Source organism: Podarcis melisellensis (assembly GCF_964234715.1).
Source record: "Podarcis melisellensis genome assembly, chromosome: 13".
NCBI lineage: Eukaryota > Metazoa > Chordata > Lepidosauria > Squamata > Lacertidae > Podarcis > Podarcis melisellensis.
The window spans coordinates 33,248,968-33,265,364 of record NC_138545.1 but is presented as its reverse complement, the minus strand read 5'-3'; the positions used below and the strand labels follow the sequence as shown (position 1 = coordinate 33,265,364).

The 16,397-nt window shown below is 48.7% G+C and overlaps 2 protein-coding genes across 5 annotated transcripts in view; one reads left to right on the top strand and one right to left on the bottom strand.

Annotated features, from left to right (window-relative positions):
• Positions 1-10,419, top strand: part of OSBPL7 (oxysterol binding protein like 7) — a 36,297-nt gene extending 25,878 nt beyond the window's left edge. For 3 of the 4 annotated variants that reach the window (XM_081885582.1, XM_081885584.1, XM_081885583.1), the window contains exons 16-23: positions 828-965; positions 2,386-2,449; positions 3,528-3,606; positions 3,707-3,851; positions 5,454-5,598; positions 6,907-7,033; positions 7,341-7,463; positions 7,977-10,419. In XM_081885582.1, the coding sequence (XP_081741708.1) occupies positions 828-965; positions 2,386-2,449; positions 3,528-3,606; positions 3,707-3,851; positions 5,454-5,598; positions 6,907-7,033; positions 7,341-7,463; positions 7,977-8,085 (930 nt within the window). In that variant the 3' untranslated portion in view covers positions 8,086-10,419. Of the gene's footprint in view, positions 1-827; positions 966-2,385; positions 2,450-3,527; positions 3,607-3,706; positions 3,852-5,453; positions 5,599-6,906; positions 7,034-7,340; positions 7,464-7,976 lie in introns of those variants that run through there. The other variant, XR_014162410.1, reaches the window with a different exon arrangement.
• A 4,561-nt stretch (positions 10,420-14,980) lies between these two features.
• TBX21 (T-box transcription factor 21) overlaps positions 14,981-16,397 on the bottom strand; it is a 50,625-nt gene continuing 49,208 nt past the window's right edge. Inside the window, exons 5-6 of the mRNA XM_081885622.1 lie at positions 16,217-16,278; positions 14,981-15,790 (exon numbers count right to left, since the gene is read on the bottom strand). Coding sequence (XP_081741748.1) covers positions 15,124-15,790; positions 16,217-16,278 — 729 coding nt within the window. The 3' untranslated portion in view covers positions 14,981-15,123. The remainder of the gene's footprint in view (positions 15,791-16,216; positions 16,279-16,397) is intronic.

Sequence of the window (16,397 nt, the reverse complement as noted above, 5' to 3'; positions counted from 1 at the left end):
GTTGGAGGTCACATTCCAGGCAGGCCAAATATAAAAGGCTTCAAGGCAGGCGCAAATCGGGGGCAGCGACAGGTGTGGCCCAGGGAGAGTCCAGAGGGCCAGATTGAAGGCCTGCATTTGGCCTCTAGGCCTGAGGTTCTTTCATCCTTTGGCCTGAATCTTCTTACTTGGCCTGAGATTGAACCCATCCTCTTTGGAAAGGCAAAGTCTGCAGTGAGATTGGCAGAACATCATTGTCCTTTCCCTTTGGGGGGCGGGACATTATTATTTTTAAAGAATTTATTTATTTATTTAGACAAAATAATAATCATAAATAAATAAGAATAAAAATGTGCACCCCACCACCGAGACCGTTCCACTATAACTTTTCAACCTCCCAAAATTTCAACACCTCTTGCGATGGTTTGACCCCTTTACATTGTAACAGTACAAATCCTACAAACACCTTCCACATCTCCTCAAAATAATTTCTCCTGCATATTCGCCGTCTTACCTTAATGGCACATGTTTATTTGTCATTAATAACTATATCCCACACCCCTTTATGCCATTCTTCCATTTTAAATTCTGCTTGCCCCTTCCTAGCTATCATAATTTGCGCAGCTGTCGATAAATTTGTGAGCAAATTCCTTCATAGCCTGCAAACCTTCTACCCCATCGTAAATTGATAATAAGGCTACTGCCTCTGGACTTTTGGTCAGCTTTAACCCAGTGGTCGTCCTTTCCCTTGGCCTTTACAATCACAGTATTTTCTCAGCTGGTTATGTGTTGTCCCCCACCTCCACCTTTCTCTGCCCCTAATGTTTACCTCCCTTCCCTTCCCATAGATCTGCATGGCTGCCTTTGCTGTATCGGCTTATGCCTCAACGTTCTACCGTGCCGGCAGCAAGCCGTTCAACCCCGTGCTTGGAGAAACGTACGAGTGCATCCGGCCAGACAAGGGCTTTCGTTTCATAAGTGAACAGGTAAGGAGCTGGAGAGAGCAGAGGGAGGAGGGCAGGCAGGGCAGTCAAGAAAGAGGGGAGCACTCATCCGCCAAGCAATATGGCAGGTGCCTCAGGCTTACAGGTCCAGAGGGGTTGGGCGAGTGTTTCTCACGGAGTAGCGAAAGGGATCAGGACTTTGCTTTTTTAGCTTAGGAGGGAAGGAGAGGATGAATGGGGCTGAGAGAGGGGCATGGGTGGGATAAAAATAAATAAGGACTCATCCACACTCCTGCTTGCCCCCAGGGAAAATCCGCCGAATCAGAATCAATCGAGTTTTCTTCAGATTGATGTTTGCTCCGATTTAGCACCAAAGAATGTGTTTTCCAAGGGAAAGTGGCTTGGGGAAAGGCAAAACTGCTCAGACCCATGTCTAGAAGGAACAAGAGAAGTGGGAAACAGATTGGACCTGTGCTTTCTAGACATGGGGCAAGTGGAAGTGTGGACCGAGCCCTTTGTCTCCTGGCTCTTACTCAGAATGGAAGACTTGGGACTCCGTCTTGGGCTGAGGGCATTCCCTTCCCTCAGAGGTCCTCAGCGGACAGTGCTGCCTAGTAGGCAGAGGCCAAGGAGAAGGAAGGGTGAGGGCAGAAAATGCCACTTGGAATCATCATGGCACCATATGGTGTGCTGTGTTATTTCTGTTCTCGACACCAAACTGGGAACTTTTATTTTGAGGATATTTTGTGAGCATCTTTGATAGCCACTTGGGGCTATCAAGAGTTGAAATAAAACCTGCAAAGAGATTGTGGTTTCCATCGGCAGCAATTCACTGGGCCCAGGATTTTTCAGTAGAAGTTTTATTTGCCAGGCACTTCCTTCAAGGAACATACCCTGTTTTTATCCTCATAAGAATCATGTGAGGTAACTTAGGCCAAGTGTTTAGGCCCACCTAAGGCCTAAGGCTGCATACATATTACCAGCTTAAAACGCAGCTAGATTTTTCTTTCTTTCTCAATTTAGATCCACGCTGGTTTGGGGGCGGGGGGCGGGAATGCATCCTAACGCAGAATTTCCTCAGAAACTCCAGGATAGATATGGATTGAGGCTATCATCGTGTGTACAGTCCTTCTTAAACCTACGATGGGAGCACATTGGAGGCAGAGTATACAGGTGTAGGTACACAAATTAAATCTGTTGCTCTGTGCAGAATGCGGCCCCTGAATCTGGAGGTTTAATGTGCAATCCAGAGAACATTTGTATTCTTTAAATCCTGTTAAACCACAACCCCCAATTTAAGAGTGCAGTCATGACCTGAATTTCTGCCGATTTCTCTGAAATTTAAGTGGGCAGAAAGAAAGGAAAAACGGTTCCTTTTTTGGAAATGGCACACTTTTTGAAGGTGCCCACCCCTGAAACGCTGATGACTTATTCTCTTCCTTCTGCCCCACCTAAACTGCAGGTCTGCCACCATCCTCCTGTTTCGGCTTGCCACGCAGAGTCTGACAACTTCGTATTCTGGCAAGGTGAGGCTTCAAGGTAAAAGCAAATACATGCCTGGAAGGAGTGTGCAGGGGGGAAAGAAAATAGCACCCAGGAGCTCTCTTTGGGGGTGGGGGAGTGTGCGCTTTGTTTCTTGGGTCAAAAAGACCGTTCCAGGTTGTCGACAGAGTTCTGTCCCAAATCAGATTTTAAAACATTTGAGGAGTCAGCTCTTGAACATGAACAAGTGTTTTCTGAGCATGTGTCCCTTCCTCACCGATAAACAAAAGCATGTGTGGGGAACCTGTGACCCTCCTTATTTTGCTGGACTACCGTATTTTTCGCCCTATAGGGCGCACTGGCCCATAGGGCGCACCTCTTTTTTTTGGGGGGAAATAAATAAATAAAAATCCCCCCCCAGCCGCGCACACCGACGCCTCTCGCTCTCCAGGCTTCAGTGAAAGCTTGCATTCGCCCCATAGGATGCACACAGATTTCCCCTTCATTTTTGGAGGGGAAAAAGTGCCTCCTATAGGGTGAAAAATACGGTACATCTTGGCCCTGCTTGCTAGGGGATTATGGCTGTTGTAGTTCAGGAAGATCTGGAGGGCTGAAGGTTCCCCACACATGGACTCAAGCACAAACTTATTTGCATTTGACAATAGGAGGCCAGGATGGGCTCTGTCAGAAAAGTCAACTTGCAGATACCATTGGCCATAGCATTGTATTTTCTCTTTCTTTCTCTTTCTTTCTCTCTTTCTTTCTTTCTTTCTTTCTTTCTTTCTTTCTTTCTTTCTTTCTTTCTTTCTTTCTTTCTTTCTCTTCCTTAGAACAGTGTTTCCCAAACTTGGGTGTCCATCGGTTTTTTCCGGACTACAATTCCCATCATCCCTAGCTAGCAGGACCAGTGGTCAAGGATGATGGGAATTGTAGTTCAAAAAAAGCAGGAGACCTAAGTTTGGGAAACACTATCCTAGAAGAATGCCTTTAGAGTAGGCTCATAATCTGTGCTGCAGTCACTACCCCACTTCACAATTTGGTTTACCTTCCATAGTTAGTGTGACCTCACTTCATATTTCTCTCTCTCTCTACCCCCCACCCCAAATATTTTGCTTTGCTTAGACATGAAGTGGAAAAATAAATTCTGGGGCAAATCCTTGGAGATAATCCCCGTGGGTACAGTGAACGTCCACCTTCCCAGGTGAGTTGCCCGTCCTGTTTCCTGCCCCTTTGAACCTTGGTGGATTTTCCACCCACCTCCAGACCCTGGATCCCCCTTTCTTTCTTTCTCCCAATGAAAGGTTTGGGGATCACTACGAATGGAACAAGGTGACTTCCTGCATCCACAATATCTTGAGTGGGCAGCGCTGGATCGAGCACTACGGCGAGGTGCTGATCCGGAACACGAGAGACAGCACCTACCACTGCAAGATCACCTTCTGCAAGGTAGGTTCTGACCTGGGGCTGTTTTGTCTGCATTCTTCCCTCGCCCCCCTGCTCCTTCTGCTCTGTGCTTGCCCCTTCCTCTGGTACCTTCAAATCCCACCCCTCTTGGCTCTGAACCCAGCCTCTGGCATCTGAATTTGAACATTCAAAGCTGTGTTATACTGAGTCACTTGCCCATCCCAGCTCAGTCTTGTCTACATTTGGACTGGGGTTTGGGGCGTTGGTCTTTCTCAGCCGAACCTGGAGATACCCAGGATTGAACATGGGACCTTCTGATTGCAAGGCAGGTGCTCTGCCACAGAGCTACGGCCCTGCCCTCTGGTGCCTCTCCCTCTTTCCTGACACATCTTGTGGTACCTGGGTTCTTTCCCTTGGACTGCCTCACCCCTGCTGCACAGTGTCTTCATTCTGCACTCCTCACTCCATCTTTTTTGAGCTTTCAGTCTCTTTCCCCCTTCCCTCCCCCCCCCCCCCCCGTGCCTGTTACTGGAGATTCTTCACTCTGCAGCAGCATTCAGAGATCACTTTAAACCTTGGTTAACTTTAACCATGGTTTAAAGATGAACAAGCAGCTTGATGGTGCAAATGGAAAAGATAACAGCTGCTTCACTCTTTCTGCTGCCCGTTGCTGAGATTTAACCTATGGTTTGGCTTAGCATTAGTTTTGAACTGGGGCTTCTGGTATGTTTCCTCCAAACAAACTGTGAGCAGTAAACTAAATAAGAAAACCTTGGTTGTTTGAAGAGAAACAAACCATGATTCCAGGTTTGTAAGTGATGCTAATCCAAACCATAGCTTGGCTCTTAGCACTGCAGAAGCAGGGAAGGTGTAAGGTGGCCGCAATTTGCATCTATGCATCAGCATGCTGCATGTTCCACCTTTAAACCATGGTTAAGCTTAACTATGGGACACAGGTGGCGCTGTGGGTTAAACCACTGAGCCTAGGGCTTGCCGATCAGAAGGTTGGTGGTTCGAATCCCCGCAATGGGGTGAGCTCCCGTTGCTCGGTCCCTGCTCCTGCCAACCTAGCAGCTCGAAAGCACGTCAAAGTGCAAGTAGATAAATAGGTACCACTCCGGCAGGAAGGTAAATGGTGTTTCCGTGCGTTGCTCTGTTTCACCAGAAGCGGCTTAGTCATGCTGGCCACATGACCTGGAAGCTGTATGCCGGCTCCCCTGGCCAATAAAGTGAGATGAGCACCGCTTCTGGTGAAACAGAGCAACGCACGGAAACACCATTTACCTTCCTGCCGGAGTGGTACCTATTTATCTATTTGCAACCCCAGAGTCGGCCACGACTGGACCTAATGGTCAGGGGTCCCTTATCCCTTTACCTTTAACTATGGTTTAAAGTGCAAACAGGCCTGTGTCTCTCTAACCATCCTGAGATTCCCCTCCCCGCTCTGGAGTCCTTTTCATTCTTACACTAACACCTGACCCCCAAATTGATTCCCTGCCTTTTACTCCCAGGTTTCTCCCTGCCCTCCCACCCTTCAGTCTCTCCTTCCAGCCCTATTCTTCCCACCCTGTTCCTGCCTGCATTGACACCTGATTGTGTGGAGCCATCCTCCCTGCTCTAACCGCACCCTCCCCTCTCTGGCAGGCACGGTACTGGGGTTCCGGGGTCAACGAGGTGCAGGGCGCCATTTTCAGCCATAGCGGCAAGGTTATCCACCGGCTCTTCGGGAAGTGGCACGACGGGTTGTATCGCGGCGTGGCCCCTGTCGGCAAGTGCATCTGGAGGCCCAGTAAGGAACTGCTTGCACCGGGGCAATGGGGGAAACTGGCAGTTACTGGTACTCCTGTAGGTCTTGCCCCACAATGGCTGATGAGTCCGTTCTGAAATGCTACAGTTCCGTGAATGCAACAATTCCACAGTTCTTTGTGGAAACTCACGGAACCTGGATTTCTGATGCGGGTGGTGCTTGGTCTTAGTTTGAAACCAGAGATCAAATTTATCAAATTTCTAGTTATTGTTGTTGAACCTCGGAAGTACATGTAAATATGGCTTCTAAAGGTATGGAAGCTGTGGGAGGGATAGTTGCTGGGTAGGGTCCAAGTAGCCAAAGGCTCCCCTACCATGAAGCAGACATCTTTGGCGACATAATTTGGGGGCCGTTAAGGGTAGACAGTTGATCTGACCCATGGAGCGCAAATCATTAAGGTGTTCTCCTGGGGAAGTCCTATTGAAGGGAATGGAAACTGTGCAAGAGCCACCATCAAATGGATCCTTATTGTTATAGCATTCTTCCATGCATCTGTGAATCTGTTTGCCCATCTTTTCCTGAACCACTTTTGCTGTCAGAGTGGGAGTGATATCCTGTAATCTGAGGAGGCGAGGAAAGTAATAAACTTTGTTTGGGGACCTTTCCTTTGAGCTCCCAGTTCCTTAACACCCACATCTCATAATAACTGCATAGGAATCAATGAATAGCATTTATTGCATTGGTCCATAACAGAAAGGAACTGCAAGAAAGATGACTTCCTGTTCTTCTGGGAAGCACAGAATCCTTTGTGACATCAGCAGCTGTTGTCCTAATCCCCTCCCTCATCTCAGACCTGCTTGCTTGTCTAGCAACCAGCATACCCCATTTTAAGGAAACAGGAAAGCTTGCCTTGCTTAACGTGCCTGGAACGTTCAAGGATGAATGTGGGAACATAAATGTGCAACAGACCAGGGCAGCTATTGTCTGGAAACACAGCTATGTGATAGTGCATGACTTTGAGAACGTGGGATACAACCTTTGAGGCAGGCAGAAAATAAAAACAAACTCTTTTCAACTAACTCTGGGCCACAAAGCAACAAAGCAAACAATAGTGAAAAGGGTGCTTATTCTGGCAAGAAGCACCTTCTTTTGGGCAGGCCTATGTAAATTCAGCAACCGGTCCCCACTCTCATCTCAGGCCACTTTGCATGACCAGCAACCAATACAATCCGCAGCTTTTGAGAGATTTAGGTAGGATCAACCTGTCAGAGTAAGTGGGTGGTGGGTGGTGGGCACCTGATCTTCTGAAATCTTTCTCTCTCTGCCTTGTGTCTCCCCTGCCACTTCCAGACCCCATGCCTCGAGACTTCGAGAAGAACTATGGTTTCACTCAGTTTGCCTTGGAGCTCAACGAGTTAACGCCGGAGCTCAAGCGTCTCCTTCCCTCCACAGATACGCGTCTGAGGCCTGACCAAAGGTGAGGGCAGGAAAGCCATTGGGGACTGTCTTTTCCTCTTTTGTTTCAGATAGCCTACTTTTCTGCTGGTAAGGTGTTCAAGGCAGCTTCTGTTCATAGAAATCCCCGTTTTTGCAGCATCCATGCTAAAGCTGATATACACAAAAATTAGGGAAATGAGCGAACATAAAAAACGCAAGGCCATCGTAAGCTTTCCTGCATATCCTGGCTGCCATTTACACCCCATAGATGTGCACACACAAGTTTTTGATATGAAAAGGAAATGAATATGACTGGGTTTGGCGCCCTTCTCCTCCCCACTCTCCAGGTACCTAGAAGAGGGAAATGTGCAGGCCGCAGAGTCGCAGAAGCGGCGGATCGAGCAGTTGCAGCGAGACCGGCGTCGGGTGATGGAGGACAACAACATTCTTCATCAGGCGCGCTTCTTCAGGTACTTCCTCCTTTGCTTCCTGTTGTTTCTTCCTCCATGGAGCCTCTGGCCAGGTTTTTACATAAACGCCAACCCATGGTTCATGTAAGCTGTGGTTTATTTAGCAAACCAGGAGTTAACCATGGTTGGTGAAGCAAAGTGTCCTGTTGCGAGGAGGTGGAACTCGAGTCTCCTTGCCATTTATAGAAGCAGAGCAGAGGATGCAAAATTAAAATTAAACATGTAGTCTTCCTTGATATGCACCTATATACAGGTTGCGGGATCCATCCTTTTTTGGGACATGATTCTTTTTTACTACACACACACACACACACACACACACACACACACACACACACACACACCATAGGTTGCATCCTGTCAACATCCTAGTTCCCTGCTTCCGAGGGGTGAATCAAAACATGCCCTGCTTTTGAAACATGAATTGGTAGTGGCTCCAGATGCATCTCCCCTCGCCAAACTGTTAACCCTGACTTCTAATGGGCTCCTTTTCTTCTTCCTTCTTCCTGGCAGGCGGCAAGTGGATGCAAATGGCAAAGAATCCTGGTTAACCAACAGCAGCTACTGGAAGCTGAGGGCGGAGCCTGGCTTCAGCAATATGGACAGCGCCGTCTTGTGGTAGCGGTTAGCAACTGCGGGAGCGGCTGTGCCTGCCCGCCATCTCCCAAAGCGGGGGGGGGGGGGGGTAGGAGACCAGAGAACAAGGACCCCCTGCTAGATAAGCACAAAGGTGACCAAGGCATGCAATCCTGGGATTACCAGCACCTCGTCAAGCGGAGGAACGCCTTCCGGTGTTGCGCCATGCACTTCCAAAGCAGCCCTACCCCCCTCGCACACTTGAGGAAGGCGACCGTCGTCCATCTCGCCTCCTCAAAGCTGCTGCCTGCTGGCTAGGCAGACCTTGGTGTGGAGCCTTGGGTTGCCGCGGATGGCGACAGGAAGCACTTTAACACCCGCCGAGTCGCAAATCGGCTCCGGGGCAGAAGCAGCCAGACTGGACCTAAGCAACTTGAAAATGGGGGACCGCTCTTTAAATTTTCGAAGCTTGCCTTTTGCTCAGAGAACAGTGGCAAACGTGTGCTCCAGCGTGGAGTGGTTGTTTGCACAGCGAAGCCTGGATACCGGACGTTTTGGGTCCTCCTGACTACCTAGTAGTTTCCTTCTGGGGGGTGGCTGGTCGCGCCCTCCCTCCCCTCCTGTTTTTTTTTGGTTGTTTTCAAGTCGCTCCCGGTGGTTGTTCTGAGGTAAAGCCTGGCCTAGGTTAGGAATTCCTGCTCCAGGAGCAGATTAATATGTGAAGCTGTGGTAGTCCTCTGAGGCAACTCTCTTTCTCCCCGCAAGGGCAGGAATTGGGTTAATGTCGCTCTGAGCCAGAGATGCCTGGTATGGCGGAGACTCCAGGACTTTTCCCCACGCCTTAAGGAAGTCCTCTGAGTTCTGGGCCACTGTTGGGGCTTATAGCATTGAATCAGGACATTCTGTGTGTGTTTTGTTTCCCTTCATCTCTGGTATCTCCTTCCCTCCCCATTTGCTAGGATTGTAAGCCGTTCTCCTCCTCCCCACTGCCCTTCAGCATTTGAAGCAATAATTTTAAAAAGGAAACACTGACACTCCCACAATCCTTTGCAGAAATTTGTACCTCAGCATCCGGTCAGGGTCTATCAGAACTTGTGATATGCAAAGCTGCCTCGATTATGATTGAATGTAGAGGTGTGTGTGTGTCATGAGAGCAAAACACATATTCCGATCTCTTTCTCTGCTGTGGCAAGAGGAATATAGACTATCCTGAGGCTCTGGTCCTGTTTTAAAGGGAGGGAAAAAAAGGAGGAAATTCTGGCTGAGTCTAGAACAGGCCCTCACGAGTTGTGGCCCACCAAGCCAATGCAGACCAGCGAGTGTTTGACAATCCCCACTATCGTTGCATTTCCAGATTTATTGAACGCCAGAGGGGCTGCAGTACATATGGTTAATTTGGCTTGGTGGGTTACAAGGTGTTGCAAGCTCAGTCCAATGGCTCCGTTCACACCTAGCTTTCCAATTTTATGGTTTTTGTTCCTGGTTTCATCCCCCACCCAGTTTTCAAACTCTGTTTTGGGAAGTACTGTAACTGGAAAATGCTGCATGTCTTTATGAAGTTACAAAGTTCAGGCACAAGTATGAGACCATCATGCAGAACTAGGCCCATCTTCCATGCTCCTATATCCTGCAAACCTGTGAGCTTTCCCAGCGTTACGAAAACGAACATCTACTGCCGAAGTGGAGAAATGCAACATGTGAAGCAGCCCTCAGTTCTCTGAATTCCCAATCTGGATGCAGGGCAGCCTAGGGAAATCACAGCTTTATATATTTTTAGCGTCCAGACTCTATGTTCTTTTACTGCAGTTCACCACTGTGCCGCCCAACTCACCCCGAGGTGGTCAAGAACCTTTTCCTGCTTTTTTCTTGTTTACTGGCCCAGCCTTACCATTTACGCGGGTCTGAAGTGGGCGGCATCGTTAACTGAATGTCTACAAAGCACTTTGGTTCCCTTCCTTGCTGGGAGAGGGTGGTTTGCACACTGTTGGAAACTGAGCCTCACTTTTCAGCTTTGATCTTCTATTTTAAGAGATACTTCCTGAAAGGGTTTTGATAATCACTGCATAGGAAGGGGAGCTTTAATTTATTCCGTTATTCGCTCCTCCCTTTCTGCCCCTTCCTGAAGATTTCTTGCCCAACTGATCCAGATTGGTGTCCTGTCTTGTTGTCTGCCCCTCCTTTCTGTGTGCTGGTTGTCTTTAATGTCTTGTCTGGCCCACAAAGCAGGTCGGCCTGCTCTTCGTTCACCTCACCTGGCTGGTCCAGTGATGAGCCGCCGTTCCGTCTTCTGCGTCCATGTTGACTGGCCTCTGTTCTGTCTTTGTGTTGTGGCTTGAACACTCCACGGCGTGTCCAATAATAAAAACAAAGATTTCAGAAAGGTTCCAGCGTGTGGCGGCCATTTTGTTCATCCTCCTCAGCCGGCAAGCATGTGTGATCAACTGCTTGTTCCTCACCATCAATAACTGAATAGTAAAGATAAAGAGTAAAGGGACCCCTGACCATTAGGTCCAGTCGTGGCCGGGTTGTGACGCTCATCTCGCTTTACTGGCCAAGGGAGCCAGCATGACTAAGTCGCTTCTGGTGAACCAGAGCAGCGCACGGAAATGCCGTTTACCCTCCCGCCGGAGCGGTACCTATTTATCTACTTGCACTTTGATGTGCTTTCGAACTGCTAGATTGGCAGGAGCAGGAACCAAGAAACGGGAGCTCACCCCATCGCGGGGATTTGAACTGCCAACCTTCTAGGCTCTGTGGTTTAACCCACAGCGCCACCCACATCCCAATTGAATAGTAGTTTAAAAAAAAAACAAGCCACCAATCGTATGCCCTTTTTTGACTGCTCAATGTGCACAGTACGTATTATCCCCCTAAAAGCAACTCTGGAATAGGAGCCATTTTATTTATTTTTAGCAGGCCCATATTGCAGGTAGTGGGCAGATGTCACCTCATAAATCTATGGTTGTGGAAAGGTTCAAAAGGGTGAATCACTGCCAAAGATACTGTGCTACAGCACCAGTTTAAGATCATTTTGACAGATGCGTGTTACTGCAGCTACCAGCTCTGCGATGGTGCAGGAAAGTGACAAGCAGCCAGAGGAAGTACTTAACTACAATGGCTCTCAGTACATCTCCGAGCACAAGTCAAAGTGTCGGTGCTGACCTTTAAAGCCCTAAACGGCCTCAGCCCTGTATACCTGAAGGAGCTTCTCCACCCCCATCACTCAGCCTGGATACAGGTCCAGCTCTGAGGGCCTTCTGTCAGTTCCCTCACTGCGAGAAGCAAAGTTACAGGGTACCAGGCAGAGGGCCTTCTTGGTAGTGGCACCCGCCCTGTGAACGCCCTCCCATCAGGTATCAAAGAAATAAACAACTATCTGACTTTTAGAAGACATCTGAAGGCAGCCCTGTTCAGGGAAGTTTTTAATGTTTGGTGTTTTTAATATTCTGTTGGGAGCCGCCCAGAGTGGCTGGGGAGGCCTGGCCAGATGGGCGGGGTATAAATTATTATAATTTATCATAATCATAATAAGGGCCATGCCTGCACCAAACCTTTAAAGCCGTATGATACCACTTTAAACAGTCATAGTTTCCCCCAAAGAATCCTGGGAACTTTAAGGGTGCAGAGTTGTTAGAAGACCCCTATTCCCTTCATAGAGAGCTGCAATTCCCAACAACACTCAGCATCCTTTACAAATGACACTTCCCAAGATTATTATTTGGGGGGGGGGGACGACCATTAGCCTCTGCTACGTTGCAAGGAATGCTGGAGCACACGACTTCGGCCCATGAGGTGAATCCACTTGGGGGCAGAAGCAACAATGGCTTGGTCTGGATGTGAGCCTGCCGGTGGGGAGTGAGGCATAAGGACACTTGGCACGGATAATTTAAGTTTCTTTTCCTGTAGACAAGTAAGCAATAATGCTTGGCGTCCTAACCACGACCCAGTGAGGTACATCAATACTATCTCCAAACTATAGATGGAGCTACTGTCTTAAAATATAAGGAATAGGTACCTTGCAGAAGAAATTTGACAGATATGGCAGGCTGCATTTGGCACGTGGAAAGACACCCAAAGAACTAACAGCTTTACAGTTTATTTAAAGAAATTCTTAAGCCAAAACGACAACTCAACAGGCAGCCTGTACACTGCTTTCAATAAATATTTGCAATTGTCAAGAATTTTTGTTGTCTTGAAAAATAAAATTTAAAAAAGAGAGAACCTCAAAACACCACAAAGACCGTTGTGTCTTTTACATCTACATAATTTTTTTGTTGTTTTAAGAGTGTAAACAGTTAGGAGAGCTGAGCCTAACTCCCCCCTCCGCCTCCGAGAAACTCAGCCGGGTTTGCCGAGCCACGGGGAGCGCTTAAAAGGGGAGAGAGTGTCCCATTTGATTGTCTAGCATAATTAAAATTCACTTCACCAAATGACCATCAAGTCTTTCCAGGATTATAAAATACCACCAAGATTTGAGGGAGGGAAGGGGGAGAGGAAATGTCTTTAGAGGAGGAGGTGGAAGTATAAAAATACAACCTATGTCTTTGCCTCCTGCTTTCCATAAAACTAATTACGGAGGGCTTTAAATATGATCATTTTGGACACAATCCACTGTTCATTGTAGACCTGCCCCATTGAAATGTATGGTGTCTCTTGTTTTATTTCTAGGGAGGCATGCATGCAAAGATGCCCAGATAACTTGCCCCTTTTTTTGCAATTGGCTTCTGCTTTGGGGATCTCACCAAATCAAATTGTGTGATCTGTGGCGCACACAGCTAAACAGTGAGGCACAATGCTACAAAAATTACCCAAGGGGCTTTCTGTACGGATAACCCCTAGGGCTCTGTACAAGAGGTTGTTTCCCCCCTACTTCGCCTCTCCTCCAATCTCTCTGCGTAGGCGTCTCCACATCTGGCACAAGAGGACTACCTGATAAACCTGTCCCTTTATACCAGAGATGAGGAAACCTGTGGCCCTTCAGGTGTTGCCGGATTCAAACTCCCAGCAGCCCCAGCCCCTGTGGCCAATGGTCAGGGAGGGTGGGACTTGTAGTCAAGCAATATCTGGATGTCCATAGGTTTGCCATCCCTTCTGGTTCAATTTACTAATTTGGGGCACTGGCCTTCGTTGAGGGCTCATGGCTGTTGTCTGGCATGTAGGAAGCGGGGGGGGGGGCGGGGGGAGAGAGAAAAAGGCAGGTAAATCTTTGTGCTGCATAAATCCCACCTATGGCCTGGCCTTTTCTGTTGTTGCTTTTGATGGGTGGCGGCTGTTCACGGCACTAGCGCTTCCTGTATTGCCCAGGTCTGACGCTGTTTGAAGAGAGTCCATGTTGCAGGGCTATCCCCACCCCCACCCTGATGTTTCTTTGATCCCCAGGAATCTTTCCACATGTTCTTGGACCCTGAATTCCGGTTCTTGAAATCCCAAGAGATGGAGGAAGGTGTTTCAGCATTTCCAAGTCTGCCTAAAGGCAGTGCTGGGAAATGCCCATCTGAGAATATGCTGGTTAGTTAGCGGGGCTGTTTTCCAGGTGGAACTTGCCGGAACTCACTTGGGTGCCATATTGCCATTATAAGAGAACGGAGGGAGGTGTTCATGGTGAGTTCCAGCAGCTCTTTATCAAGAAGAAAAAGCACTGGTTAGCAAAAATGGGTGGTTTGCATTATCACGTGTTTTCAAACCATTGGCTAGGCTGGGATGAAGAACTCCAGAGCTGGCTTTAACCTCTGGCTTGTTTTCATGTTCTAGGGCTGAACTGAGAATGGGAAGGCAGCCAGCGCCCTCTTGTCAAACCCAGCGAGCTTAAAACAGAGTATTTATCTCAGATGTGTGAAATTCGCAGTTTACTTGAGAAATGGCGACCCAGGAATGGCCCAAGAGCATTTGTAAGGGAGCATGGCTGTGACATCCCAGATTTCTGGCTGAAGTGAGCGCAGGCCTTAGGGGTAGCAGTTCTCTTGCCCCAAACTACGTATCATCACCTATAATGATAATTGCACACGACTCCAGAGCGAGGATGTGGGAATGCCTTTTAAATGCACATTCACATGCTCATTACATTGAATGCAATGTGGTGCGGACAGACATAATTAGAACTCAAATGTGCATTCTGGCCTGTATTGAATTGCATCTGATTCATGCTCAAGGTTCCCAGTCCCTCTCTGAAGTGGGCCAAAAGATACTGATTTTGCAAACGAAGTCTCAGAACTGCAATGAGTTTCAAGGGCAGAATTTTTCTCAAGCAAATTTTCCTGATTTCTAGCTGCTCCCCACCCAGGAATCCCAAACAGGCATGCTGGGGAAACCAGAGTATGAACGTAATCATCTCAATCTGAATCTCGTTTCATGTGATGTCAATGTGTGAACAGGTGTGCAGTAGCACAGGAGGGGATATGCCCTCAAAATATACACTGGAACGCCTACCCCATTCTAACCAATGCACCACAGCGGGACGATCTCATACAGACACAGTTTTTCCCCTGTGTTTCCCAATTCAGCAAGTGAGGAGTACAACGAAGCCTGCTTCTGTACGCAGATTTCCTTGGCTGGATCAGGGTTGACTTTAACCCGACGAGCACCATGTGGCTTTCAAAACCCATCCCACCCAAAGTTGAATTTTTATTTCTGAATTTCTCCCTGGGCTTTGAATCTCTGAAGAAATTTTGCTTCCGTTCTCCCCAGTGACACAGCCCCAGAACTAAACATGGATGGGAGCGGAGACAGGAAGCTGCCCTAGCAAGCGCAGGCTGCGCTGCTGCACAAATGAGTGAAAGCTCTTCGGGTCTGAACACAAGCCCAAGATCTGAAATCGCCGCCACCATGCGGGCATCTGTCCGCAAAGGGGAGCGCATTTTTTAACACCAGCAGACTAGCACCTGGAAGTGGCTGAACAGGGGCGGGGAGATACAACTACATACAGCTTCATTTATGCCAAAGGTGCGAAACTTTCCCCCAAACCAAGAAGGGGGGCTGTCCATTTTCCTTTTTACAGGTTACCCCTGATATGAACGGAGGAGAGCTGGATGGTGAGAAGGCCCCCACCCCGTGTTTCCCTCACAGGTTTCTATCCCGCCTTCCCACTTCAGTTGCCATAGAAGCCATAATAGCCCCCATCCCCTCCTTCTTTGTCATAGAGCTCCCCGTTGCGGATGGGCGGGGAGCTCTCGGCGCTGGAGACGTAGGGGGACACACGGCGGCGCTTGCACTCGGCTTCGTACAACCCGGAGTCCGAGGAATCGGCCGACTTCACAGAGCCAGGCTCGGCCCAGCCTTCACTGTCCTTCCCTTTCTCGTCGACAGAGGGCACCGCCTGCAAGTCCCTCATGGGCCGGAACCAGCTCAAGGCCCCCGGGGTGGGCTTGGGGTGGTGATACTGAGGTGGGGAGCTCCAGGTGGCAGGGGGCCCAAAGGGATGCTCCTGGTAATAGGGCAAGGAGGGGTGTGGCGCCGCCTGCAGGGCAAAGGGCTTCATCCCGTACGGCATGAATTTGTTCCCTCTGAAGTCGCCCTCGTAGGTGCCGTATTCCAGAGGGGCGGAAGGGGGCTGCTGGGAAGCGAAATACCAGTGGTGGGTCTCCTTGGGCGGCAGAGGCAGAGGGGCCCGCTCCCGGTTGTAGAAGCGGCTCTGAGGGAGCGTGTACTGATCGTGCAAGAAGGGCTGGAAGCGGCTGCTGGTGAGGAGCTGCTGGCAGCTGGCGGCACTGGGCGGGGATGGAGTTGTGCGGTCTCCTTCGGCCGTGGTGTACATCCTGGAGGACAGTAAATGGACAGGGCGAAACAGGAAGTTAATGCCTTAAATGGGACAGCACACCGCTTTCAAAACCCACTTCAAGCCACAGCTTCTGCTTCTTGGCTTTGCTGTCTTCATTTGCAGGCCACGGTTTGTCATTATGGAATTGCGCCAAACCATAGTTAAAGCTTCCTTTAGAGCTGTGGTTTGGTGTGCTATCTGAACTGAACTGTATTAAATATTCCCCCCAGGTGCTAGAAGGTGCTACTTAACAGAAACAGTTGAAGTAGGTGGGTGTAGGAGAACGTGAGCATTTTTGCAGGATTGTGATGCAGAGTTTTAAAAATTGAAATCGGGACGTTGCCACAGCAGTCTCCCCCCGGGACGGACATGTACTCAAACAGGCAAGCCAAATTGACACTGGGCAAGTAGAAGAGAGACTTACGAATCAAAGTTGTCCCGGAAGCCTTTAGCAAAAGGATTGTGGTCTATCTTCAGCTGGGTGATCTAAGCGAAAACAAAGAAGAAAGCTATTGTTCTGAAGTTCAGTACCAGAAAAACAGATGTACCTCATTGCACCCCATATACTTCCAAATTCCTTCATAGCCTTTAATCTGCTTCCATTC